This window comes from Sitophilus oryzae, unplaced genomic scaffold, assembly GCF_002938485.1.
Source record: "Sitophilus oryzae breed Bouriz unplaced genomic scaffold, Soryzae_2.0 scaffold_815_pilon_pilon, whole genome shotgun sequence".
In the NCBI taxonomy this organism is placed as follows: Eukaryota; Metazoa; Arthropoda; class Insecta; order Coleoptera; family Curculionidae; genus Sitophilus; species Sitophilus oryzae.
The window spans coordinates 1,467,883-1,490,078 of NW_022147434.1; the positions used below are offsets into that span (position 1 = coordinate 1,467,883).

General features: G+C 32.3%; 1 protein-coding gene across 1 annotated transcript in view; it reads right to left on the minus strand.

The window, feature by feature from the left end:
* The window catches only part of LOC115889447 (CD109 antigen), an 86,889-nt gene that overhangs the window by 18,661 nt on the left and 46,032 nt on the right, over positions 1–22,196 (minus strand). The window contains exons 3-12 of the mRNA XM_030909430.1: positions 21,223–21,456; positions 20,899–21,149; positions 17,909–18,239; positions 16,654–16,842; positions 15,731–15,908; positions 6,893–7,071; positions 5,140–5,412; positions 3,916–3,970; positions 3,342–3,860; positions 432–592 (exon numbers count right to left, since the gene is read on the minus strand). Of these exons, the coding sequence (XP_030765290.1) occupies positions 432–592; positions 3,342–3,860; positions 3,916–3,970; positions 5,140–5,412; positions 6,893–7,071; positions 15,731–15,908; positions 16,654–16,842; positions 17,909–18,239; positions 20,899–21,149; positions 21,223–21,456 (2,370 nt within the window). The remainder of the gene's footprint in view (positions 1–431; positions 593–3,341; positions 3,861–3,915; positions 3,971–5,139; positions 5,413–6,892; positions 7,072–15,730; positions 15,909–16,653; positions 16,843–17,908; positions 18,240–20,898; positions 21,150–21,222; positions 21,457–22,196) is intronic.

Consider the following 22,196-nt stretch of genomic DNA (forward strand, 5'->3'; position numbering starts at 1 on the left):
CTTGATAGTCAGTTATTTTCTAGCCTTTGTGGTAGTGGAACTCCATAACTGTGGCATTAGATAATCGTAGCTAAGATTTCGATAGATAACATCTTTGGATAACATTCAAAATAATAAACAATATATCAATATCTTAAAATGACAGAGACCAACTGTCACTGTCAGCAGCTATCCCCCATTGTAAACTTTGATAACAAATTTAGTTCAAATATCTGGTTCGTATTTAATAAAGTTCGAATACCATTAACAATCTTATTTTGAAAATTTCTATGTTCTGAAATTTTAAAATTAGTCTTTCTATTGACTGTTAAAATCCTCTTACTGTACAATGGACCATTCTTAATTTTTTTAATAAATCAAAAAGAAATAAATGTTTAATAATTAGCATATTTTATCAAACAAATCTAATGTCTAATATTATTACCACTTACATCAACATGTAGGTGTTGTATAGCTATATCTTGGCTTCTTGGATTGTTTCCAGTAACTTTGATTTCTACTGAGCCTGCCTTTAAAGGCCTGATCATGAAAGACACAGCTGCTCCAGAATTTTTACCAACGTTTACTTTCTTCCTGCGATATAGCTCGATCTCTGGAATAATAAGGTGGAAATTAATTATTTTTCTTCTTAATTTAGCACTTTATATTTATATTAACCTATAGCTTGCTATAGCATAAATCATTAAATACAGTTGTTTATGAAGATTTTTGAATTTTTATTCGCACCACACATTCCCATATTAGTCCGGCAGCAGAACCCGGATTTTTCCCTGAAGTGCCAATTGTGGGATTAAGTTTTTTTTAAGACCGATTATTATAGATCTATATGTCTATTTTCCATATCCGGCTGATGACAAGCTGTCACCCTTGGAAAAATCCAGATATACAGGGTGTCCCAAAATATAAAACATAAAAATGTATTCGATAAGTTTTTAAGCTTTAGGCCTTAATTTTTGTGTGGGTTGGTCAATTTATTGTATTTATACTAAATATAGGCTTACTTTTAAAGTATAAAAATAATAATCATTATTAATTGCAATAAACAGGGTTATTAAAAAAAATAAAATTTATACCTACATTTTTCCGATTAATATTTTTCTTGTTTTTAGAACTTTGTATCTTAAATTTAATTCAACAATCGTTATTGGTATTAATAATTTTAGGTTAAGCTTCGAAGGTCTTTGAATTACCGATGATTTAGTGTTTCCATTTCAATGATTCTGTGAAATTTTTAACACACATTTTTAATAATTTAGAATAAAGCAATAACATGGAGTTAATGAAACCTCAAGAAAAATGTTAGCATAGAAATATAAGACTTTTCATTACAGTTGCTGATACTTTTAGTTTGTAACCTAAAGTATCAGTAAAAAAAATAATATAAATATCATAAACATTTTCATTAAGGCTCCATTAACTCAATTTTATTACTTACATAATTATGTTATACTAAATATATCTTTTTCAGGGTGATGAAAGAAAATGCTTAGTTTACCGATATCAGTGTCCTTTATTAAAGCCTAATAATTTAAAAGCCCTGCAGTTCGCAGTTGCAAGCTGTAGTTGGCCGTTCCAAGTTCATGAAATTTTAAATCTGATGGAACGGCCGACTGCGACTACTGACTGCAAAATGCAGAGCTTATAATTTAGACTTAAAGGTCTATCCCAAGGCAGAAAGATAACAGTGATTTCTCTTTCAGATTAAAATTTGATTGTAACAATAATACCTTGTTAAACATGAGTGAAAAATATTTTTTTGACTGGAAATTTTCCTGTCAGAAGAAAAGTGAAAAATGTTCAGTTGCTGGTGCACAACGCATAGAAACTATTATAAAGTATAGCAAAGTGTATCAAGATGGTAAATGTGAAGAATTGGAAGAGAAGATCACTACGGACAAGGATTTTCGTTTACCATGTCACAGAGGTTGCGTTTCGACATACACATCCAAAACACATTTGTAATGGGCCTTATCCCCGGACAATGCTATTTTCAAGTAAGAAAATGTAGCGACGTTCAGAAGTGCCAATAATCTTTATCTTCAAAGAAAACTGTTTGTTAGAACCTAATCCGGCCAAACCTACAACCGACAGACTATGGATTTTTCAAAGATGCCAACGGAAAGCGTTTGTTACCATTCACCCTACCAGAAAGGGTCGAGATGGCACCTTCCGATATATTACAATTAATTCGTTGCTCTTGTTCAAGTGCCAGTCCGTGTAGTACAAAAATATGTGGCTGTAAAAGTGCTAGATTGCCTTACACAATGTTTTGTATGTACCACGGGAACGAACATTGTTGCAACGAACTGACCCGCGCTGTACCGGCTATGATAATGAGGATGAAGATGTTGTGGTTTCCGATAAAGAAGTTGATTCTGAGGTTGATAGCGACTGATAAACTTTAATGTTTTATGATATGCGTGTTTAAAATATTTAGCCTAGTCCTTCAACGGAAGTATTGCTATTTTTTGATATACCCTGTATAAAAAATGTGTTTGATATTTTTTTACTCATACATTAGGTATATACATACCAGCACATACATAAGTATACAAAATGCAAAAATTTAATTTTTCGCTTTACCTTCAATTAACGTGAAAATATAATATGTTTTTTTTAAATCACCCTGTATATAAGATGTTTCGTTATCACTTATACCTATGAAAAAACCTACATTATTAAATAAATCAATGTAAAACACATATTTTCACGTTAAAAGCACAAAACAACTCGAATAACACTCGATTTCACATAATTGATAATGAATCACCCTGTATCTTAATTTCCAAAAGATGCCACTTTGTCATCACTCGGATATCAAAAGTAGAAAACCTATAGATGATAAATCCGTTTTCAAAAAAACTTAATCCCAAAATTTTGGGTTTACCCCAGAGTGGCTGCCGGACTATAATAAAAATATGTGGTTTGGTTTGACTTCCTATAATTTTATTCAAAGCACCACATATTAAAAAAATGTGTTGCTGTGTATAAGGTCACATTAAAACGGTCACATATACAGAAAATGGAAAAACTGTTTTTGCGTCACTGGTTTTAATTCAAATAAATATTTTAATTTAAATAAATATTTTGCTTCAAATGGATCAATATCTATTGTGTTAATCAATGTTATGGAAAAAAACTATTGGTCGGATTGATGAGGTGGGTACCTAGTAAGGAGAAGTGTACGAAATGACAAAGAGATAAAGCAAAATGAAACTAAATTTTCGAAAATAAAATGTATCATTGATTGTGAGGTCGAAAACTGTTTTAGACCACTCTGGTATCAACAATTATTTTCTGAAGTAAAAAGAAGTACGAGTTTTTACTCATTGGTGACTTACTTTTAGTATAATTCAGATCATTAGACACCTCGGCAAACTCGAAATTCTGTTCCGTATTGTGCAACGTCACTTCAGCAGTTATATCTTGAGCCATATTATTGTACACGACAACCGGAACAGCAAGGATTTCCCCTTTCTGGACAGAATACGGCAAATCCAACGACACCACAAACGACTTGGATACTTTAAGCTTCTTCGGTTGCGTCATCAAGGCCAACCCCCTGATTGGATCAAGCGAGAATCCGCTTATCAGCCAGTTGGTTAGGGTTGGAGGAAGTTTTCTTCTGATCGAGCTTTTGCCCTCGTAACCTGACGAGAAATTGGTGAACATCCAAGTAGGTGCGATGTCCTCGGTGAGGTAGACTTTCGGCTTGTTCCAAACAGGTTTGGGAATGCGACTGAAAGCGTAAGGGCCTGCTAATGGTGGTCTGGTGACGGAATGTAATGGAACGCCGAAGCCTCTGTCCGGTTTAACAGTGGATGAGCCGTAGAATACTGGTCGTAGGTAAATATCCTCCACTGAAATTTACCCTTCTCAATAATGATTTTTTTAATTGTTATTATTATTACTTACGTGATGGTTTATGCCGGTTGATATGAGCGTTTGTTAATAAGTCTGCTCCAGCATCCTAAAAAAAAGTATAAAGTTATGGATTTCATGAGTCCTTAATGTTAACACACGATAAAAATACTTATAGTATATATTTTGATGTGTATTAATAATAATCTAAATAATTCTTCAGCTAAATTTGTTCGATAGAATTCTGTCGTATATACATTTTGAGAACTTTCTAGAGACGTAGATATGTCTATAGAAAGCCTATAAAGTGGTAGGAGTCAATCAGTTCTTAAATGATGTGCACTATGTGTACACTATGTACGCATATCTATCTTATGTGTGCTCTATGTGCGCATATTTGACTCCATTCAGGTACCTCTATGGTAAACTTGGTTCCAATCGACCTATAATTAAAGAAAGTCCTAATGATTTCTTTCCTTAACGTCGAGGGCGTAATTCTACAATTACGGACAGGTTAAGACGGTCCGCCCAGCCCGTCCCCAATTATGCCGAAATCGACCTACATTTTTATTCAATATCAAATCCTTAGTCCCACTCTGATGAAGATGTAAACGAAAAGTCGTATCAATCTTTGCAAGGTGGAACTGTGTGCACCGTCGCTCACATAGCCTACCTACCAAATTTAGTCGCGATCGGACGACATCAACTTTTAACGTTTCCTAAGTCAAAATTAACTGTCAGAGTGACACGTGTCGTACACGGTCAAGTTGGCCTTGATCCAATCTGCCACCGACATACCAAATTCCCTTTAAATGGGACGATTTTTTTATTTGAGTCATTGATGATGGGGTTTCGTAGTGCACGAAACATCGTCAAAATATCATGAAAAGTTACTACATTTCGAGTTTCAGCCTCCTAACTCACATAGGGCTTGAGTTACGACGCTCCATAGACACATTAAATCGGACGATTTTTTCGCCATTGATGATGGAGTTTCATAGTGCGTCGTTTCAAACGTCATCAAAATATCATGAAAAGATAGATTTCGAGTTTTAGCCCTCTAGCTCACATAGGGCCCAAGTTACGACGCTCCGTCTTAACCTCTGATCGTTACCACTTTTCTTGACGCATCTCGCGTGTCATGTGTGTTGAATTTTTACTCCCATCGCGCGTAAAGATGTTTCATCAAAAAAAGTTTCACTTCAAAAACATTATTTTTTCAATATTTGGCATTTTGGCACACAAGATTAATAAATTATTCAAAATTTTGAAACTTACATATACGGCTGCATGGGGATTGCTAGCACCTGGTTTCCACACAAAGGGTTTATTCGATTCGCGGGATATCAAAGCGTACGGGGAAGGAGCGGCAATATCATATCTCTGCAGCTCTTCTGCGACATCTTGCGGTGTGATATCGTAACCTGGACGAAGGGAGAAGACATTCTCGTCCACGGCCATCAGACCGATGTAAGAATTTTGACGGGCGCGAACTGTCAGTTCAACGTCGAGTTCGGGTTCGGTTTCATCTGTGTTGATATCAATATTGATCTAAAATTAAAAGCCAAAAATATTAATAGTTATTTATGTATACAGGGTGGTCCGAACTGTATTCCGGAGACTTCGGCAGCATATTCTACTGATAAAGTAAGTAAAAAAGTTCGTCTAAATGTATGTCCTAAAATGGGGGTCTGGGGCGCCACCTACATATTTTTTACGATGTACTTAAACAGCCGTTAAACGGTAGCCTACTAATGGTCCGTGGTTCAAATCTCACGCCGACCAAGACTTTTTTATATTTTTTTTTGCTTATAGCGTGATCTTATTGCATTGGTTTCACTCTTTTTAGTTGGATTGGTTTAGTTATTTGGCGGGTTGATTAGCGTGGTTATTTGGAGGGTGTTAATTCATTGATTAGTTGGTTATTTGGTGGGGTTGGTTGATTTTTACTAATTTATATTTGTTTTTTATATTTTTTATCAGTGTCGAGGTTAGTTGCGTTGGTTAAGTTGGTTATTTGGTGGGATGGACAGCGTTGGTTAGTCCTTATAAAATTTCTATATTTCATAAAGTCGTCAAGTGCGTCACATCAACGACGTCATACCTATTAACGGCATTTTAGTAAGCTACCGTTTAACGGCAGTTTAAGTACAGCCTATTTTTTAACTGGTTTGAAGAGTAATAACTTTTCATCCATACCTGTATAAAACTACTGAGTAAAAAATATACATTTACGATGGTTTTAAGTAGAAAAGGTCTCTTGGTAAAAATCGCTACGAGTAATGGTTCTCGAGGTATTTGGATTCGAAATTAACAATGCCTCTCGTCATTGACATAAAATAAATATGTTGACTAAATAGTTATTAGACTGAAATCATAAATTTATAATGTTTTTGTAGCAAAAGTTCAGAAGAAACTGTTTTATTAACATTTTTTCGAAGAAAAATTTATGATTAATATAAAAAAATAAAAAGTTCACAAATTTACCATTTCAATCAAATAACTATCTACTCGACATGTTTATTCTTTGTCAATAATGACATGTATTGACGGTTGCTCGTAGCGATTTTTACCAAGAGACATTTTTTACATAAAATGCTTTAAATATTACAAAAATGTATATTTTTTTACCCTGTAATTTTGTACAGGTACGTACGAAAAGATATTACTCTTCAAAAAAGTTAAAACACATGTATGTGGCGCCCCCTACAAATAAGAGTCATATTGACACCAAAATAATCAAATTTCTCATGTCAAAAAATTCCCAGACACCAATTTTCATCAAATATTGACATTATTTCAGGAATTATTTGGAAAAAATCGAAATAAATATGAAACTTCTACGAAATCTCCGAAACTAAGCATTTTAGGACATACATTTATACGAAATGTTAACTGTATATCAAGGGAATTATAAGAATGTTAATGACCGAGGGAAAAATTTCTGTCCCGAGGACCTGTGGCCCGACAATCATTATATCACTGCCAAATACTATTATTAGACAACTGCTAAACACTATTAATTACTTACAAAGTTATCGAAAAGTCCTTCCACTACTACATCAACTACATCTCCTACTAACTCCCCATCTTCCTTTATGTAGTAAACGAATAAGTGCGAAACAGGTACCATGGCATGAACAGCAGTAAAATGGAATCTAAACACTTTCTGATTGTCTATTTGAAAAGTATTTGTTAAAAGGACATCACCTATAATTAAAGAAAATAACATGTTATGTAAATACTCGAATATTTATTAATTTAAAAACATCTATTTTACTTTCTTATTTGGTTAAGTATCTAAATATGATCACTAAATTTTGGAGTAGTTTTTGAAAATTGACAATTTTTATAGTAATATATTTCTGCCATTTAAAGTTCTTTCAAAATTCAAATACTTTATATTTTTTAATCATAAATGTTATAAAATAATACTATTTTCAAAATTAAGTATACTCAATAATATACTATAATGCACTTACAGTAACAGAGTAAGTCAAAACAAAATATTTTTCTCCAGTATATCAAATGGAACCTCTTACATTTTATAGCACAAATGAATGCAGTTCCAACTTTATATTTTGATAAATTATTTTTAGTTACAAGATTTATATGTATGTCCCGATTTTTAGTTGGATAAAATCTGTTTGTATTTTTAGATAAAACAGTGTATAGGCGTTTCCATTTGAAATATGAATTTTCATTTGAAGCAGCGGCGTGCGGTCCATGGAAGCGGAAGAAGCACCGCTTCCCTAAACTTTTTGAAGATAAAAAAAATGAATAGTTAAACATTAATAATACTGTTATTTTATAACAAAAAATTAATTTAATTTGTTAAAATTATTTATTTGAAACCTTACATAAACGTACTAAATTTAATTAGCCTTTTACTGCATGGATGCGCGCCTGGAAATCTCCGCCGGTCGCCTATCCCTCCTTCATGTAGGTGTTATTGACCTCGAACGCAAACGACAAATTTAAGCCGGAAAATCGCGCACAGTTGCTATCCACGGCAGCGATCTTTCGGCCGCCTTCCTCGACTTTTAATTTATTGGGACGGGTTCGCTTGATTTTATAGGTAAAATTGTATTTTTTTCGGATTTAACTTAGTGTTTACTGTTTCGTTTGTAATGGAGGGCCAAGAAGGACAATTTTCTGCTTCTGCTAGTGCGGACAATAATTTAGACTGTGTTTGTCTTGTATGTGTGTTATTAAAAAAGGGATTTTTTCTAGTCGGAACTTTCAAGAAAAAAGTGACATTATTAAGTCTGGTAGGCCAACGGTTCCTATCAATTTGGAGACCAACGTGGAGAAGTCGGTAAAAAATTCACTAGACATTTTCATGTTGGGTTTTACGACAAATATGAGTGGTTAACCGGCTGCAATAAATTAACCAAACCAAACCAAATTATTTTGTTGGCCCTGTTTACTTTTTAATATAAGTGAGAAGACTAACTGGAACGTAGCCGCGATTACAGATTTAAGTAATTTTCACAAAAATATAAAAAGGTATGTCAACTAAAGGACACTTAACTGCTACTATAAAAGAAAAAACTTTTGGAACAATTCGAATTGAACATAGTTTGGATAATCAATTAAAAATTAGTAGCAAACTGCATAATAAACGGGTCAAAAAAAGTCAAGTGCTTCGGGCCAAGTGCTTCGGAAAATTAATTTAAAATATCGTATTTTAACTATTATAACTTTATGTGTTTTTGTTTGTTTAATAATTTTCGATAGAATTTTAATCGAACAATGGAATTGGCCTCGGAATTTTCAAAGGTAAGTTTTTTAAGAAAATGTAAAAGTAATGTCTCGAAATAGGGTTTTTTACCGATTCGCTTCCCCGCCTATAATGCTCACCGCACGCCGCTGATTTGAAGTAAAAAACGTATATGGTTTTGAGTTACCCTGTATACAGTATATCCGCGAATTTTCTTTACAAGAGGAAAAACTTTTTTTTATTATATTGACATTTTGAGAAACTTTTGTTTGTTCTAAAGCTTGATTTTCATGCATCCGTTATCCGACGATACGATGATACGATATTAATTTTATTGGTTGAATTTAAAGACTTCGATTGGTTAGAATCGGTTAACCAATCGAAGTCTTAAAATTCAACCAATAAAATCGTATCATCGTATCGTCGGACAACGGATGCATGAAAATCAAGCTTAAATCGTTAAGTCCTAAAAACAAAAAACGCGTTTCTGTGGTAGTAGAATTTCATTTTCATTCTTAATTAACGTTAATTAACGTCACATTTCTTGCTGTTTTAAAATGTCAAAGAAGCACAAAATTTATTTAATTCAATGCTACGGAAAGGGTGATTCAAATGGTAGAAAAAAAAGAAAATTCAACAATATTTTCATATTTTTTTTTCCATAACGGTATGGAAATTTGAAAAACTATAAAAGGGGTTACACATTTTGAACAAGCAATTTTTTTATGAAGAATACATTTTTAAAAGTCAATATTAAAAAAGGTTTTTCTCTTGTAAAAATAATCCGAGGACATACTGTATAGCAAAGCAATTTTCATCAATTTCAGCATAAAGATACTTCCAGTTAAAGCCGTCAAGGCAAATGACGATTCTTAAATTTTAATAAAATATCGCTGTAAGAAAAGCAATGGATAACACTAATAAAATATTAATAACTAACTAATAATTAATAATACCTAATAATAATTAATAACTACCTAATAACCTAACCAACCAACAACAAGACAAATACAAATTTGTAGATTTTTTACAGCTTTTCTAAAACAAAATGCATAAATGCTTCAAAATATAAAAAATATAAAATCAAGTCGATGAAAAAATGTCGATATCTATATACAGGGTCTAGTATAGGAGCTGGCAAACATTGAGGTGAACGATATTTATCAAAATTTTCACCTACATGGTCTAATTATACATGGTATAGACAAATTAAAATCGACCATCTGCCGTTTCAAAGTGGCAGCTTTAACTAGGGGGATGCAGTTAAAAAAGGGTGGTTTTAAGATTTGGTAAACAATATTGATTAAAACTCATATTCACTCACCTAAAGAAACAACTTAAGAATGTGCCGAAATCACGTGAGCAGACGATTTATTTGACAGCTTAACCCTGGCAGACGCCTGTCAAAGTGGCATATTTTGCGGTAAAGTGAACGACAGTTATTATACATTAATTTTGGTGGATGTATTCCCCTATTAGTAGGTTAACTAAAAACCATATGGCAGACGAAATATTTGACAGTGTTTCTGTGGCAGACACTGTCAAAGTGCTCACTCTTAGTAAAAGCGCTCACTCTTAGTAAACAATATTTATAATCGCTTAAATTGGTAAAATAAGATAAAGTACAAGGGTATTTTTTAAATTTAAGAAAGCAGACGACCTATGTGACAGCTTAACTTTGGCAGACGCTTGTCAAAGTGACATATTCTACGATAAAGTGAACGAAAAGTATTACATATTAATTTTGGTGTGTGTATTCTCTTATTAGTACGTTAACTAAAAACCATATGGCAGACGAAATATTTGACAGCGTTTCTGTGGCAGACGCTGTCAAAGTGACAAGTTCACTCTTATTGATAAAAAATTAAAACTACTCAAATTGGTGAACTAAATATTAAACAACTTTGGTAAATGACATTTAAACATTTTTATTGAAAAATAGGTTTGGTGTAAAATAAAAGTAAAAGTAAAATAAATAATTATTCTTTAACTAACATAAAACAGGATTTTTAAACCTTAATAAAATCAGTCTCTCGTTTGTATTCATTAACAAAACCTAAGAATACTTCAACAAACCTAAAACTATTATTAAAAAAATATATAAAAAGAATATATGCTATAAATGCGAATCTAGTTCCCCAAGCACATTTCTTAAAACTATAAAATACTTAGGATTTTAAAACATCACAAAGTCTCCCATTTTTATTATTTTACAAATAAGTAACCTAAATAAAAGAGAGAACTTCAACAAATCAACAATCCAGCATCATTCTAAAAAAAACATTTCTTAAAACTATAAAACAGGATTTTAAAATATTGCAAGTCAGCCTCCCATTTTTATTCTTTCACAAATAACCTTTCGCAACCTAAATAAGAGGGAGGGAACTTTAACAAATCTTAACGTATTTATCTAAACAAAAATAAAACAAAAAAATATATCCCCTATGAATGAATCTAGTTCAAACATCGTCTCCAAAAAAATATTCCTTAAAACCTTAAAGCAGGATATGTAGTTATATCGAAGACTAATAAGTTCCCAAAAACTTGTTGCAAAATTTCAAAATACAAAATATGTCGTTATTTATACCTCTAAGAAATCACCCTCCTCGTCATTTGATTCAATCAAAATTGCGTCAGCGTCCCCGTCGTCGTCACTTTCGTTAGTTAAATCAGATTTATGTAAAATATCATCAAGTTGAACGGGCGTTTGATGCCCTTCAAACCACAATATATCGAATTTATTTTCCTTCAATATCCAACCATTATTTAGTCGATCGTAAAATTTTGTAAAAGCTTTGGTTGCATTCGTCCAAATTGCAGCAATTTGGTTGGTCCTTCGAATTTTTTGCAATAATACTGATTTGCAGGGGGGAAAGTTTTGAGCATTAAAATGTTACTTTAATAAAACTGGATTTTTTTCTGATATGCATCCATAAGTTTTAATAAAATATTCCATTCTGGCCTTATCTATATCCTTTAAATTTGGTTTTCAGTATAATTTGCAAACATAGCCTTCCAGAGTATTTAGTGTTTCCTGAGGGATGTCTTTAAATGGCTTTGACCCCAATGACGCAAAAGCAGCTTGAGTTTGATTGCTATATATTTTTTAATATTGCAAAAGGTTTCTTTTTTCCTTTGTCATAAAATGAGGCTTCGTAATCACAACCACTAAATGCATGGAATGCTGGTAGTGCTTGGCTAAGAGTTGATCCTAAAGAGCCCTGTATCTTTGTAAGATTAATATATCTTAACGAATTATTCGAAATTTGACCAGTTTCCATCCAAACAAGCTTATTTCTTTTTTAAATTGGTCAACATGCGCTAATGCAATAACTGCAATATCTGTATCTGAAGTTCGTATAACTATATTTTTGCAAACAGTTTTTGTTATATGAAACAACATTTTAGTATCGGCCTCTTCATGCTCACAATAGTATTCTTGTGCTATTTCCTTAATAACATATTCGTTTTTCTGATAAAATTTATAGCAATGATTATCAATTGTTACATAATATGTAACTATATTATATAGATTTATCATTAATTATAGGGTAATAACAGTTATTTTTCCCACTCTTCAACAAGATATGTCACAAGCGCTCCTTTGAAGTTATCCTGCCTCAAAGATGCTAAGAAATTAGAAGGCCGTTTTTGGTTAGGTCCATTGATAACAAAGTTTTCTTCTCGAAAAACTGAGGTAGCCGTTCAATATCTTTCAAAGAAGGTGTTACGATTTTATCAAAAACCTCGTCAAAAACTAAATGCAGCTCATTTCCTTGTAAAGCACACAATTTAGCTAAAATAAATCTAGCTAGAGCCTGAAATGTTGTAGGAGGTTCCTTGAGGAGATGTAAAGAAAAGAATCCGTCAACAATAATTGAACCAATCAAAGGCGTATCTTCGGGATTCGTATCAAAGCTTTCTATAATGTGTAATAGATTTGCTTTTTTGTCTGGCGTGAAAGGGTAACTAAGAACCAGCTCAAGATCGATTTTATTATCAATTGAAAGCAATAACATCCTGCTAAATAAGTCTCTTTCCAGTTTTAATTCACAAATGGAATTTTTTTGACGAAGCGTATATTTTACCCCTTCGTTTGCGAAGGTTTTGATTTGATTTTTTTTGATCGGCTTCTCAAGTCTCGTGATGTCGATGGCACATTCTTCTACAAATTTAGAGCGAGAATTATTTCCATTTTCTAAAATATTTAACAAAAACTCTTCAGTCTTTATGTCAGCAGCTTTTCCGGTTGCAATGTTAAAGAGATGGTCGTTATCAAAATTTTTAAAACAACCATTCATAAATTCTCTCTTAAAGTTGGGATATTTATTTTCGAATTTCAGAAGATTGTCGTGAAACTTTATTGTCCACCTAGAATAATTAGGCTGATTAAATACAAAGAAAATAGATGATATTTTAAATAAAATCGATCTATATGGCTCAAAAGTCCTAATGCTTCTGGAAAAGTCAAAAAAAATCTGTATGAGATGCATATAGGTATACCAAAATTGCGCTGCTTTTCCATATTTACCATTTAATGTTTCTCCACAGTATTTATTGTATTGTTCTAAAATATATTCCAGTTGTGGTGAGAAATTTTCACGGTTATTTATTGTTTTCTGAATGTCGTCAAGTTGATCAATAATTTCATCAGATATAATATTGTCTCTAAATCATGGTTGGATACTGAATGAAAATAAATTCGATATATTGTGGTTTGAAGGGCCTCAAACGCCCGTTCAACTTGGTGATATTTTGCATAAATCTTATTTAACTAACCAAAGTGACGAGGACGGGGACGCCGACGCAATATTGGTTGAATTAAGTGACGACGATGGTGATATCTTAGATAACGACTTATTTTGTATTTTGAAATTTTTCAACAAGTTTTTGGGAACTTATTAGTCTTTGATATAACTACATATCCTGCTTTAAGGTTTTAAGAAATATTTTTTTGGAAACGATGTTTGAACTAGATTCATTTGTAGGAGATATTTTTTTGTTTTATTTTTGTTTAGATAAATACGTTAAGATTTATTAAAGTTCTCCCCCTCTTATTTAGGTTACTTATTTGTGAAAGAATAAAAATGGGAGGCTGATTTGCAATATTTTAAAATCCTGTTTTATAGTTTTAAGAAATGTTTTTTAGAATGATGCTGGATTGTTGATTTGTTGAAGGGAATACACACACCAAAATTAATGTGTAATACTTTTCGTTCACTTTATCGTAAAATATGTCACTTTGACAAGGGTCTGTCAAAGTTGAGCTGTCACATAGGTCGTCTGCTTTCTTAAATTTAAAAAATACCCTTGTACTTTATGTTATTTTACCAATTTAAGCGATTATAAATATTGTTTACTAAGAGTGAGCTTGTCACTTTGACAGCGTCTGCCACATAAACGCTGTCAAATATTTCGTCTGCCATATGGTTTTTAGTTAACCTACTAATAGGGGAATACATCCACCAAAATTAATGTGTAATAATTGTCTTTCACTTTACCGTAAAATATGCCACTTTGACAGGCGTCTGCCAGGGTTAAGCTGTCAAATAAATCGTCTGCTCACGTGATTTCGGCACATTCTTAAGTTGCTTCTTTAAGTAAGTGAATATGATTTTGATCAATATTGTTCACCAAATCTTAAAACCACCCTTTTTTAACTGCATCCCCCTAGTTAAAGCTGCCACTTTGAAACGGCAGACGGTCGATTTTAATTTGTCTATACCATGTATAATTAGACCATGTAGGTGAAAATTTTGATAAATATCGTTCACCTCAATGTTTGCCAGCTCCTATACTAGTCCGGCAATAGTGCGTCGGCCATCTGTAGCTCCTAGAATAAAAAACTTGAGAATTTTGTTTAAGTGCAAACCTAAAGTATGTACCAGGATGTATTTCAGGAAAATATTTTAACTTCTATAGGGTGGCTCAAAAACCTGAACACCCTGTTTATTTTTGCATTTTTGGCTTTCTTTTCGATCACTTTACATAACCCTAAGATATGAATAAATACATTTCGATAGTTTCAGAGATATTAAAAAATAAATCAAAAATATATATTTTTCAGCCCTTCTTAAAAAAATTATTAAAAATACAAGAACTGTTCTGAAATGAAAACTATATTAGGTATTTACTTTAGATAGTCTGTACATACTTTGCTCTAAATATGAATATCGTAAATTATACAGGATGTTCAAAATTCTACGCCAAACTTTCTAAAATATAAAATAATTTTTGTTCGTTTTTTTAAATGGAACACCCTGTATATTATTTTTCAATAGACGGAGAATTAAAAAATGAACATTTTTTGTATTTACAGTATTTCAAAATTTTTAACGGTTTCGCAGATATTTGCGGTTTTATTTCATATGGCATTTTCCACAGTAAATTTTTATCAAAGCCACCCAATGATTTTTCTCTCGTATTTTACCATTGAAAGCGCCATATGAAATAATACTGCGTGTATCTGCGAAACCGTTAAGAATTTTGAAATACTCTAAATACAAAAAATGTTCATTTTAAACTCTCCATCTAATAAAAAATAATATACAGGGTGTTCCATTTAAAAAAAAACAAAAAATTATTTTATATTTTAGAAAGTTTGGCGTAAATTTTGAACATCTGTATAATTTTATATTCATATTATAGCAAAATAAGTACAGACTATCTAAAGTAAATACCTAATATAGTTTTGATTTCAGAACATTTCTTGTATTTTTAATAATTTTTTTAAGAAGGGCTGAAAAATATATATTTTTGATTTATTTTTTAATATCTCTGAAACTATCGAAATATATTTATTTATATCTTAGGTGTATGTAAAGTGATCTGAAAGGAATCCAAAAATGCAATAATATACAGGGTGTTCCATTTAAAAAAAATCATCCACGTCCACCCACACTTTTTTGAGCCACCCTATAGAAGTTAAAATATTTTCATGAAATACATCCTGGTACATACTTTAGGTTTGCACTAAAACAAAATTCTGAAATATTTTATTCTATGAGCTACAGATGCCCGACGCACTATTGCCGGACCCTGTATAGTTACGGACAACTCGAACTATGTCACAATATAACAAAATGACAAACAAAAAAAAACAAAATTTCTTTTCAACCAAATAATATCCTTTCTGATTAGTCTTACCTCGAGCTAGTAACACATAGTTGATGTACTTCATTGGTTCGGTACAGTTCACAATAACGTCGACGTCCAAATTGACAATGCGTTTTTCCGTTTCCAAATTGACTTGCAAGTAGGTGTTTCCGTAAGATACTGCAGCCGGAATTGGTGAAATCCTTTCCTTCAAGTCTTTGTACTCGGCCTGAAAATAACAGTTTATACTTAATCAGTTTTTTCGCTGATCATTCAACATTAATTACTTGCTTTAACAACTCCTATTACTACTATATTAACAAGGTAATCAAAAATAAGTTGTTTAAGTACACAAGTTGTAACTGAAATAAATAAGTGCAAGTATTTTAACAATGTACAGGGTGATTCAAAAATATGTGCCATATCTCGAGGGGAGATCCCTCAAGTAAAAATAAGATTTATTTTTTATATCGACGTAGGTCCGATTCTGCTTGGTTTCGTACTTACAGAAGGTTAAAATCTTCATTTTTTTCGGTCTGTCAGAATTTTCTTCCAAGTGCTTTTAGCGAATCGAATAAAATTTGAAGTGCAAAAGTTACTATAAGTAAGTGCTACATTTTTTTTTGTGGTAAAAAAGTGTCGACAGGTTCACCAGGGACGTGCATACGGGTTATCACTGAAATATTTTTCTACACTTTTTCTTTTGTTGGCGAAATTGTATAGGCCGTTTAATGTCGATTAAAGATTGCCTCTTGATATTTTAGTGATTATTAATAAGTGTGCTTAATAAAATTTCGGTTATCTGATCAAGGAGATCTAAATCAACAAAATATCAAGAGACAACTTTTAATCGGCATTAAACGGCCTACACGATTTCCTAACAAGAGAAAAAGTCAGTGGCGCACATGTCGTTTTAAGAAAAGTATTTCAATCCCCAGTATATCAATAAATGATAATATAAACATTTTTTTTACCTCTATTCTAAGTGCTGTCGTATTAGTTACATCGGAAGGTGTAGCATATTCCAGTTTTAACACACCATTTTTATCCAGCCTCTGAGTTTTCTCTTCATAAATTTCGTCTCTTCTAGAATACCCATGCCGAATTACCACATCTCTTTCGTCATCTCTCAGTGGAGTACCGTCGTGATTACTCACTTTTACCTAAAAAATAATTTCAGCAGTTGTTAGCTTACTACTTATTTTTATGAATATCTTACGACTACCACTACTTAATAATATACAGGGTCCGGCAATAGTGCGTCGGGTATCTGTAGCTCCTAGAATAAAAAACTTGGAAATTTTGTTTAAGTGTAAACCTAAAGTATGTACAAGGATGTATTTCAGGAAAATATTTTTACTTCTACAGGGTGGCTCAAAAACGTGTGAGTGGACCGAGATTATTTTTTTAATGGATAACCCTGTATATTATTGCATTTTTAGCTTCCTTTCAGATCACTTTACATAATCCAAAAATATGACTAAATATTTTTCGATAGTTTCAGAGATATTAATAAATAAATAAAAAATGTATATTTTCAGCCTTTCTTAAAAAAATATTAAAAATACAAGAACTCTCCTGAAATCAAAACTATATTAGGTATTTACTTTAGATGGTCTAAACTTACTTTGCTATAAATATCGTAATCGCAAATCATACAGGATGTTCAAAATTCTACGCCAAACTTCTAAAATATAAAATAATTATTCTTTGTTTTATTTAGAATGGAACGCCCTGTATATTATTTTTTTATTAGATGGAAAATTAAAATGAACATTTTTTATATTTAAACTATATCAAAATTTTTAATGGTACACACAGTATTATTTCAAATGGCTCTCTCAAAGGTAAAATACGAGAGAAAAATTATTGGGAGATTTTGATAAAAATTTACTGTGGAAAATGCCATATGAAATACAAAACCGCAAATATCTGCTGAAAAGTATATATATTTTATTTATTTATTAATGTCTCTGAAAAAATATCCTAGGATTATGTAAAGTGGTCTGAAAGGCAGTCAACAAAGCAATAATATATGGGGTGTTCCATTTAAAAAAAAATCTTCCAAATCCACTAATACTTTTTTAAGCCTCCCTACAGAAGTTAAAATATTTTCCTGAATACTTTAGGTTTGCATTTTACAAAATTTTCAAGTATTCTATTCTAGGAGCTACAGATGCCCGACGCACTATTGTCGGATATGGTATTATTTTAAATGCATATACTAACATAAGCGGTATATTTTAGTCCTGGTTGAAAGTAATCCGCCGTCTTAATCAAATCCATTTTATACTTATACTTATGAATATGCGCCTCCACGCTGTTGTTTTGCCTTCGACCTGTCGGAGCTTCTTCGATGGTTACATCAACTATAACAGTTCTTTCGTATTCGTCATTCAATCCAAGTTCGTTTTCTATATCAAAATCGACACGAGTCGCACCATCTATCTTGATCACTTTTCTTATCGGGTTTTGGAAAATAGGCTGGATTACTCCAGAGTAAATTGTTGGGTAGACGGTGATAGTAGCTTCGCCCGAAACTTTCTTACCATAGCTGTACCTGTTAAAATCATTTTCATTGTTTTATAAAATTATGGACACTATTTTTACAGGTCTAGTAATGCATTAAAGACTGAAGCGATGTCATGACAACTATTTTCAAACTCTTTGAATAAAAAGATTAAGGAAAGAGTGTAATGCTATCTCCCTGTCTTCATGCATGATAGACAGAATTGACATCATTCTTCGAATTTGATTTTAAATTTTGTGTATTTATCTTTTCTGAGCTAATTTTAGGTTATTTATTATTTTTGTTATTTTATGTTATTTTTTGTTATCCTACAATCTGTTTTGTTTAGTAGAAGGAAATTGTGTCAGAGCTTAATTAACAGTGACACTATTGACACTATGGATTTATCAAAAAAGACTGTAAAATAGTGGATTGTACAGCGTGCGGTAGATCTCGATCAAAAAGGTTCGAGGGAAACAATGGAATAACTTTTTCCCTGGTAAGTGCTAATATTTTCAGGGTTGGTAGATCTCGGTAAGGAAAAAATATATTTTCTATTTACCGTTTTTCAAGCAAGTTCAAAATAACCAAGTTATTAAAGTTTGAAAATTAAAAAAAATATATTTATTTTTAAAAAAATTTGAGATCCACCGGATTTTTTTCTGTATTTGCCGTTTTCCCTTTTAGTGCCTTAACCGTAGAGTAGAGCCGTAAAGCCGTTAATCATGGTAATATTAGAGAATAAGAAATTATACCGTGGGAAAATTTGCGGTGAAGAGGCAGGTCTAAAAAGTTTTCTAAAATATACAAGAAAATTTAAAAGAAAATGCACGAATTTCAACATTTTTTTGCGAAAAAATCTCATGGACGTGTTGAAATGAAAAATGATGTCGAAATACACCACTCCTAAAATATTACGAAACATTTATGAAATTTACTTAAATTTTACTAATTATATAGGTATTTGTTCTTGCATTTTCTTTAATATATTTACAACTTGTATTTGTTTCGTGATTAAAATAATTAAGATACGTCAATTTAACTTTAGTGCTCCAGTAGCGTATCCGATACGTATGCTATTAACTAATAACCATAACTTATCTATTTTATATTTTTATTATTTATCTTATCTCTACATTATCTTCGTTCGCAGATCAGTCAAAAATAGTTTACAATGGTCCGACGCATGCGCATGATGTTTAAGCGTTCGCAGAAGCAAAATTCGTTATTCCTAACCAGAAACCCAACGTCCAACGTGCGCAGAACAAAAATTTAGAGTTTCCAACTGATTTCTAATTGTCACAACAATCCGCGTGCCAGTAAGAAATTCTTAGTTTTAGTCATACCTTTGAGTCATACGCATTTTTGATTAAGAATTGACGCAGGAACAAAAACAAAAGATTTTTCTATCAATATAAATAAAACAATTAGATGTAGCAAAAATGTTTAATATTTATTAAAACATTTTATACCAGAACTTGGGGTGTTATATTCAAATTCTTCTATAATAGAAACAATTTTGTACGAGACTTCTTAATTTAGACTTAATCAAATTTAATAAGACAAGAATAAATTTATGACAACACTAGAAAATTATTTATTTTATTTACCATTCATTCCTTAATTCTTTCCTATTATTTATTAGTGGCAATTTAACAATATGTTTTTTTTTTGTATGGCGTAGTGACGTTACAGGTTATATGCGCAAACTGAAAGAAATTGGAGCCGCTATCGATCAAACCTTCTTTTCTTTATATCATGCATTCAATTCATAAAATAAATAAGTAGTAACAAAGAATATCTTAATAAAATTATAATATTCTTTGGTAGTAATCAATGACTAAAGAATTCAAGGATAAATAACACCCGAGAGCAAATTGTTACATGTCACCAAACAGTGCCGTGGCACATATTTTTCTTAACTTAGCTGTTTGAAGAGATATTTATGTTTTTTTGATAATTGTTTTGACTAAGCCTATGGTGTATACGGCGGTATCATACTAATTAATTATGAAAAAAACGTATTAAAATGTTAACAAAAGGTACAAAACTAGTATCGACGTATAGCACACACCAACTACATATAATATCAGAAAAATAATTATCGAATTCAATAAAAAAACTAAGAAAACGCTAAAAAGGTGGAGCGGACTGTTTATTTGCCTATGAAACGTAACTCCTGGCTCTTTCTTATCGCTGCTGCTTTTACACTTGAAAGCTGAACAACTAATCGCCATGGTAATAAAGTTTATACAAAGTATACTATACACAAACTATTAAAAACCGCTAAAATTGTCGCTGATGACCAGCTGATGGCTCATTCGTCGCCATCAAACAAATGGCGTCTAATGTCACAAATTCTGCTGCAGCCCGTATATGGGTGTTACATGTCCTTATATTCTTTAGTCATTGTAGTAAACTAAACTATCAAAGGTTAATTATCATGATTGTCGCGTCATTCACGGTCTTACTCGTTAACATTTAATTTTGATTGATCGTTCGCAGAACTCTAATCCATAACCCGGTTTAAAACCAGTTGGAAACCAACGATCAGTAGAAACCAATTGACAACCGGTCGGATATCTTGTGCGAAGAAAGCTATTGTTGTTATGGACACTTTCCAATCTAAATTTGTTTCATTTATCTATGAGTATATTGTGATGAAATTGGATAATTTGTCTAATTTTCTAGATATTTTTTTTATATTTACCTTGTATCTATAGCAACAGGCAATATTTTTTCCCTGAACGTAACGTGCTTGGGAACGTCAATGTCGACAATGAACTTGGGCAGGATATATTCGGCAACTTCGACGGATTTACTGTAAGTTTGTCCATGGATTGTGACCGATATATTCCAGTTTCCCAGAACTGGACTTTCGCTGAGTTTTATCTCGTCCGAAAATACACCTTTGGTCGCTTCAATATCTCTCCATTCCTTTACCCTGTTGCCTTTTCCATCCTAATAAAATAATAACAAAAAGAGTTAAAGAATGCGTCTTTGTGCCACGTTTCTTTCACTGGCCCTAGCTCACCTCAATATGAATATGGAGTAGCTCATTTCGTACTTCAGCTGCTGGTTTCAGAGCTGGGTTAAGAGCAATTACTCTAAACATAATAGTCGAACCGGGTTGATAAACACTTCGATCCGTTTGTATAAAGATGGAGTAACTCTTTTCCACGAATTCCAGTGGAAAGTCAGCTTCAAATGGTAATCCGCTGGCTCCAGAAACGTGTAGTTTGTAATCGCCATCTCTTATATCGCCAACCTATAAAATAAATTAATAAGATTAGAAACAAGGTTTAGTTTTATTTTCTCAGAAGTTTTCATTGTTGACAAGCGTCTCTTCGTCTCAGAAATTTAAACCATACAAAATGTTAAATCAGGTTATTTGAAGAGTCCAGGGGAATAACTTGATAAGCGCCAATTTCTTAATTTTAAGATTGTATAATATTATAGTAAGTATAGCTGCTCCCTACAAAATGTATAAACTCTGGAGGGCTATATAAATTGTTAAATCTTATGACACGGAAAGAACCTGATAACCGCCAGCTGTCCAGTGCTCTCCTGTAAAATTAGTAAAATTGCGCCTATCATGTTTTTCGGACTGTTTTCATAACGTCCTTATCTTATAATACCCTTGACCCTATAACATCTACGGCAACAATTGAAGTAGAATAGAGAAAAACGAGCAATAATCCAGATTTTGTCTAGAGATGCATGATGACCGTTCTAGTATAAGTAGGAGACGATTGAACGGCATGTTTACTGCACCGTGGGTGTTATGGTATGGGATGCCAATGCTTATAGCATCAGTCACGATTAGTATTCATTCAAAGTGGCATGACCGCTCAGTGATACATCAACGGGGTGCTACGGCCACATTTTTTTGCTTCCTTTTTTGTTAACATTCAGAAATCCAGTTTTTCAACAGGATAATGCACTAGCACATGTGGCCCGCGTAATTTTAGACTTTTTTGAAGTGTCTCGTATAAATGTTCTTATATG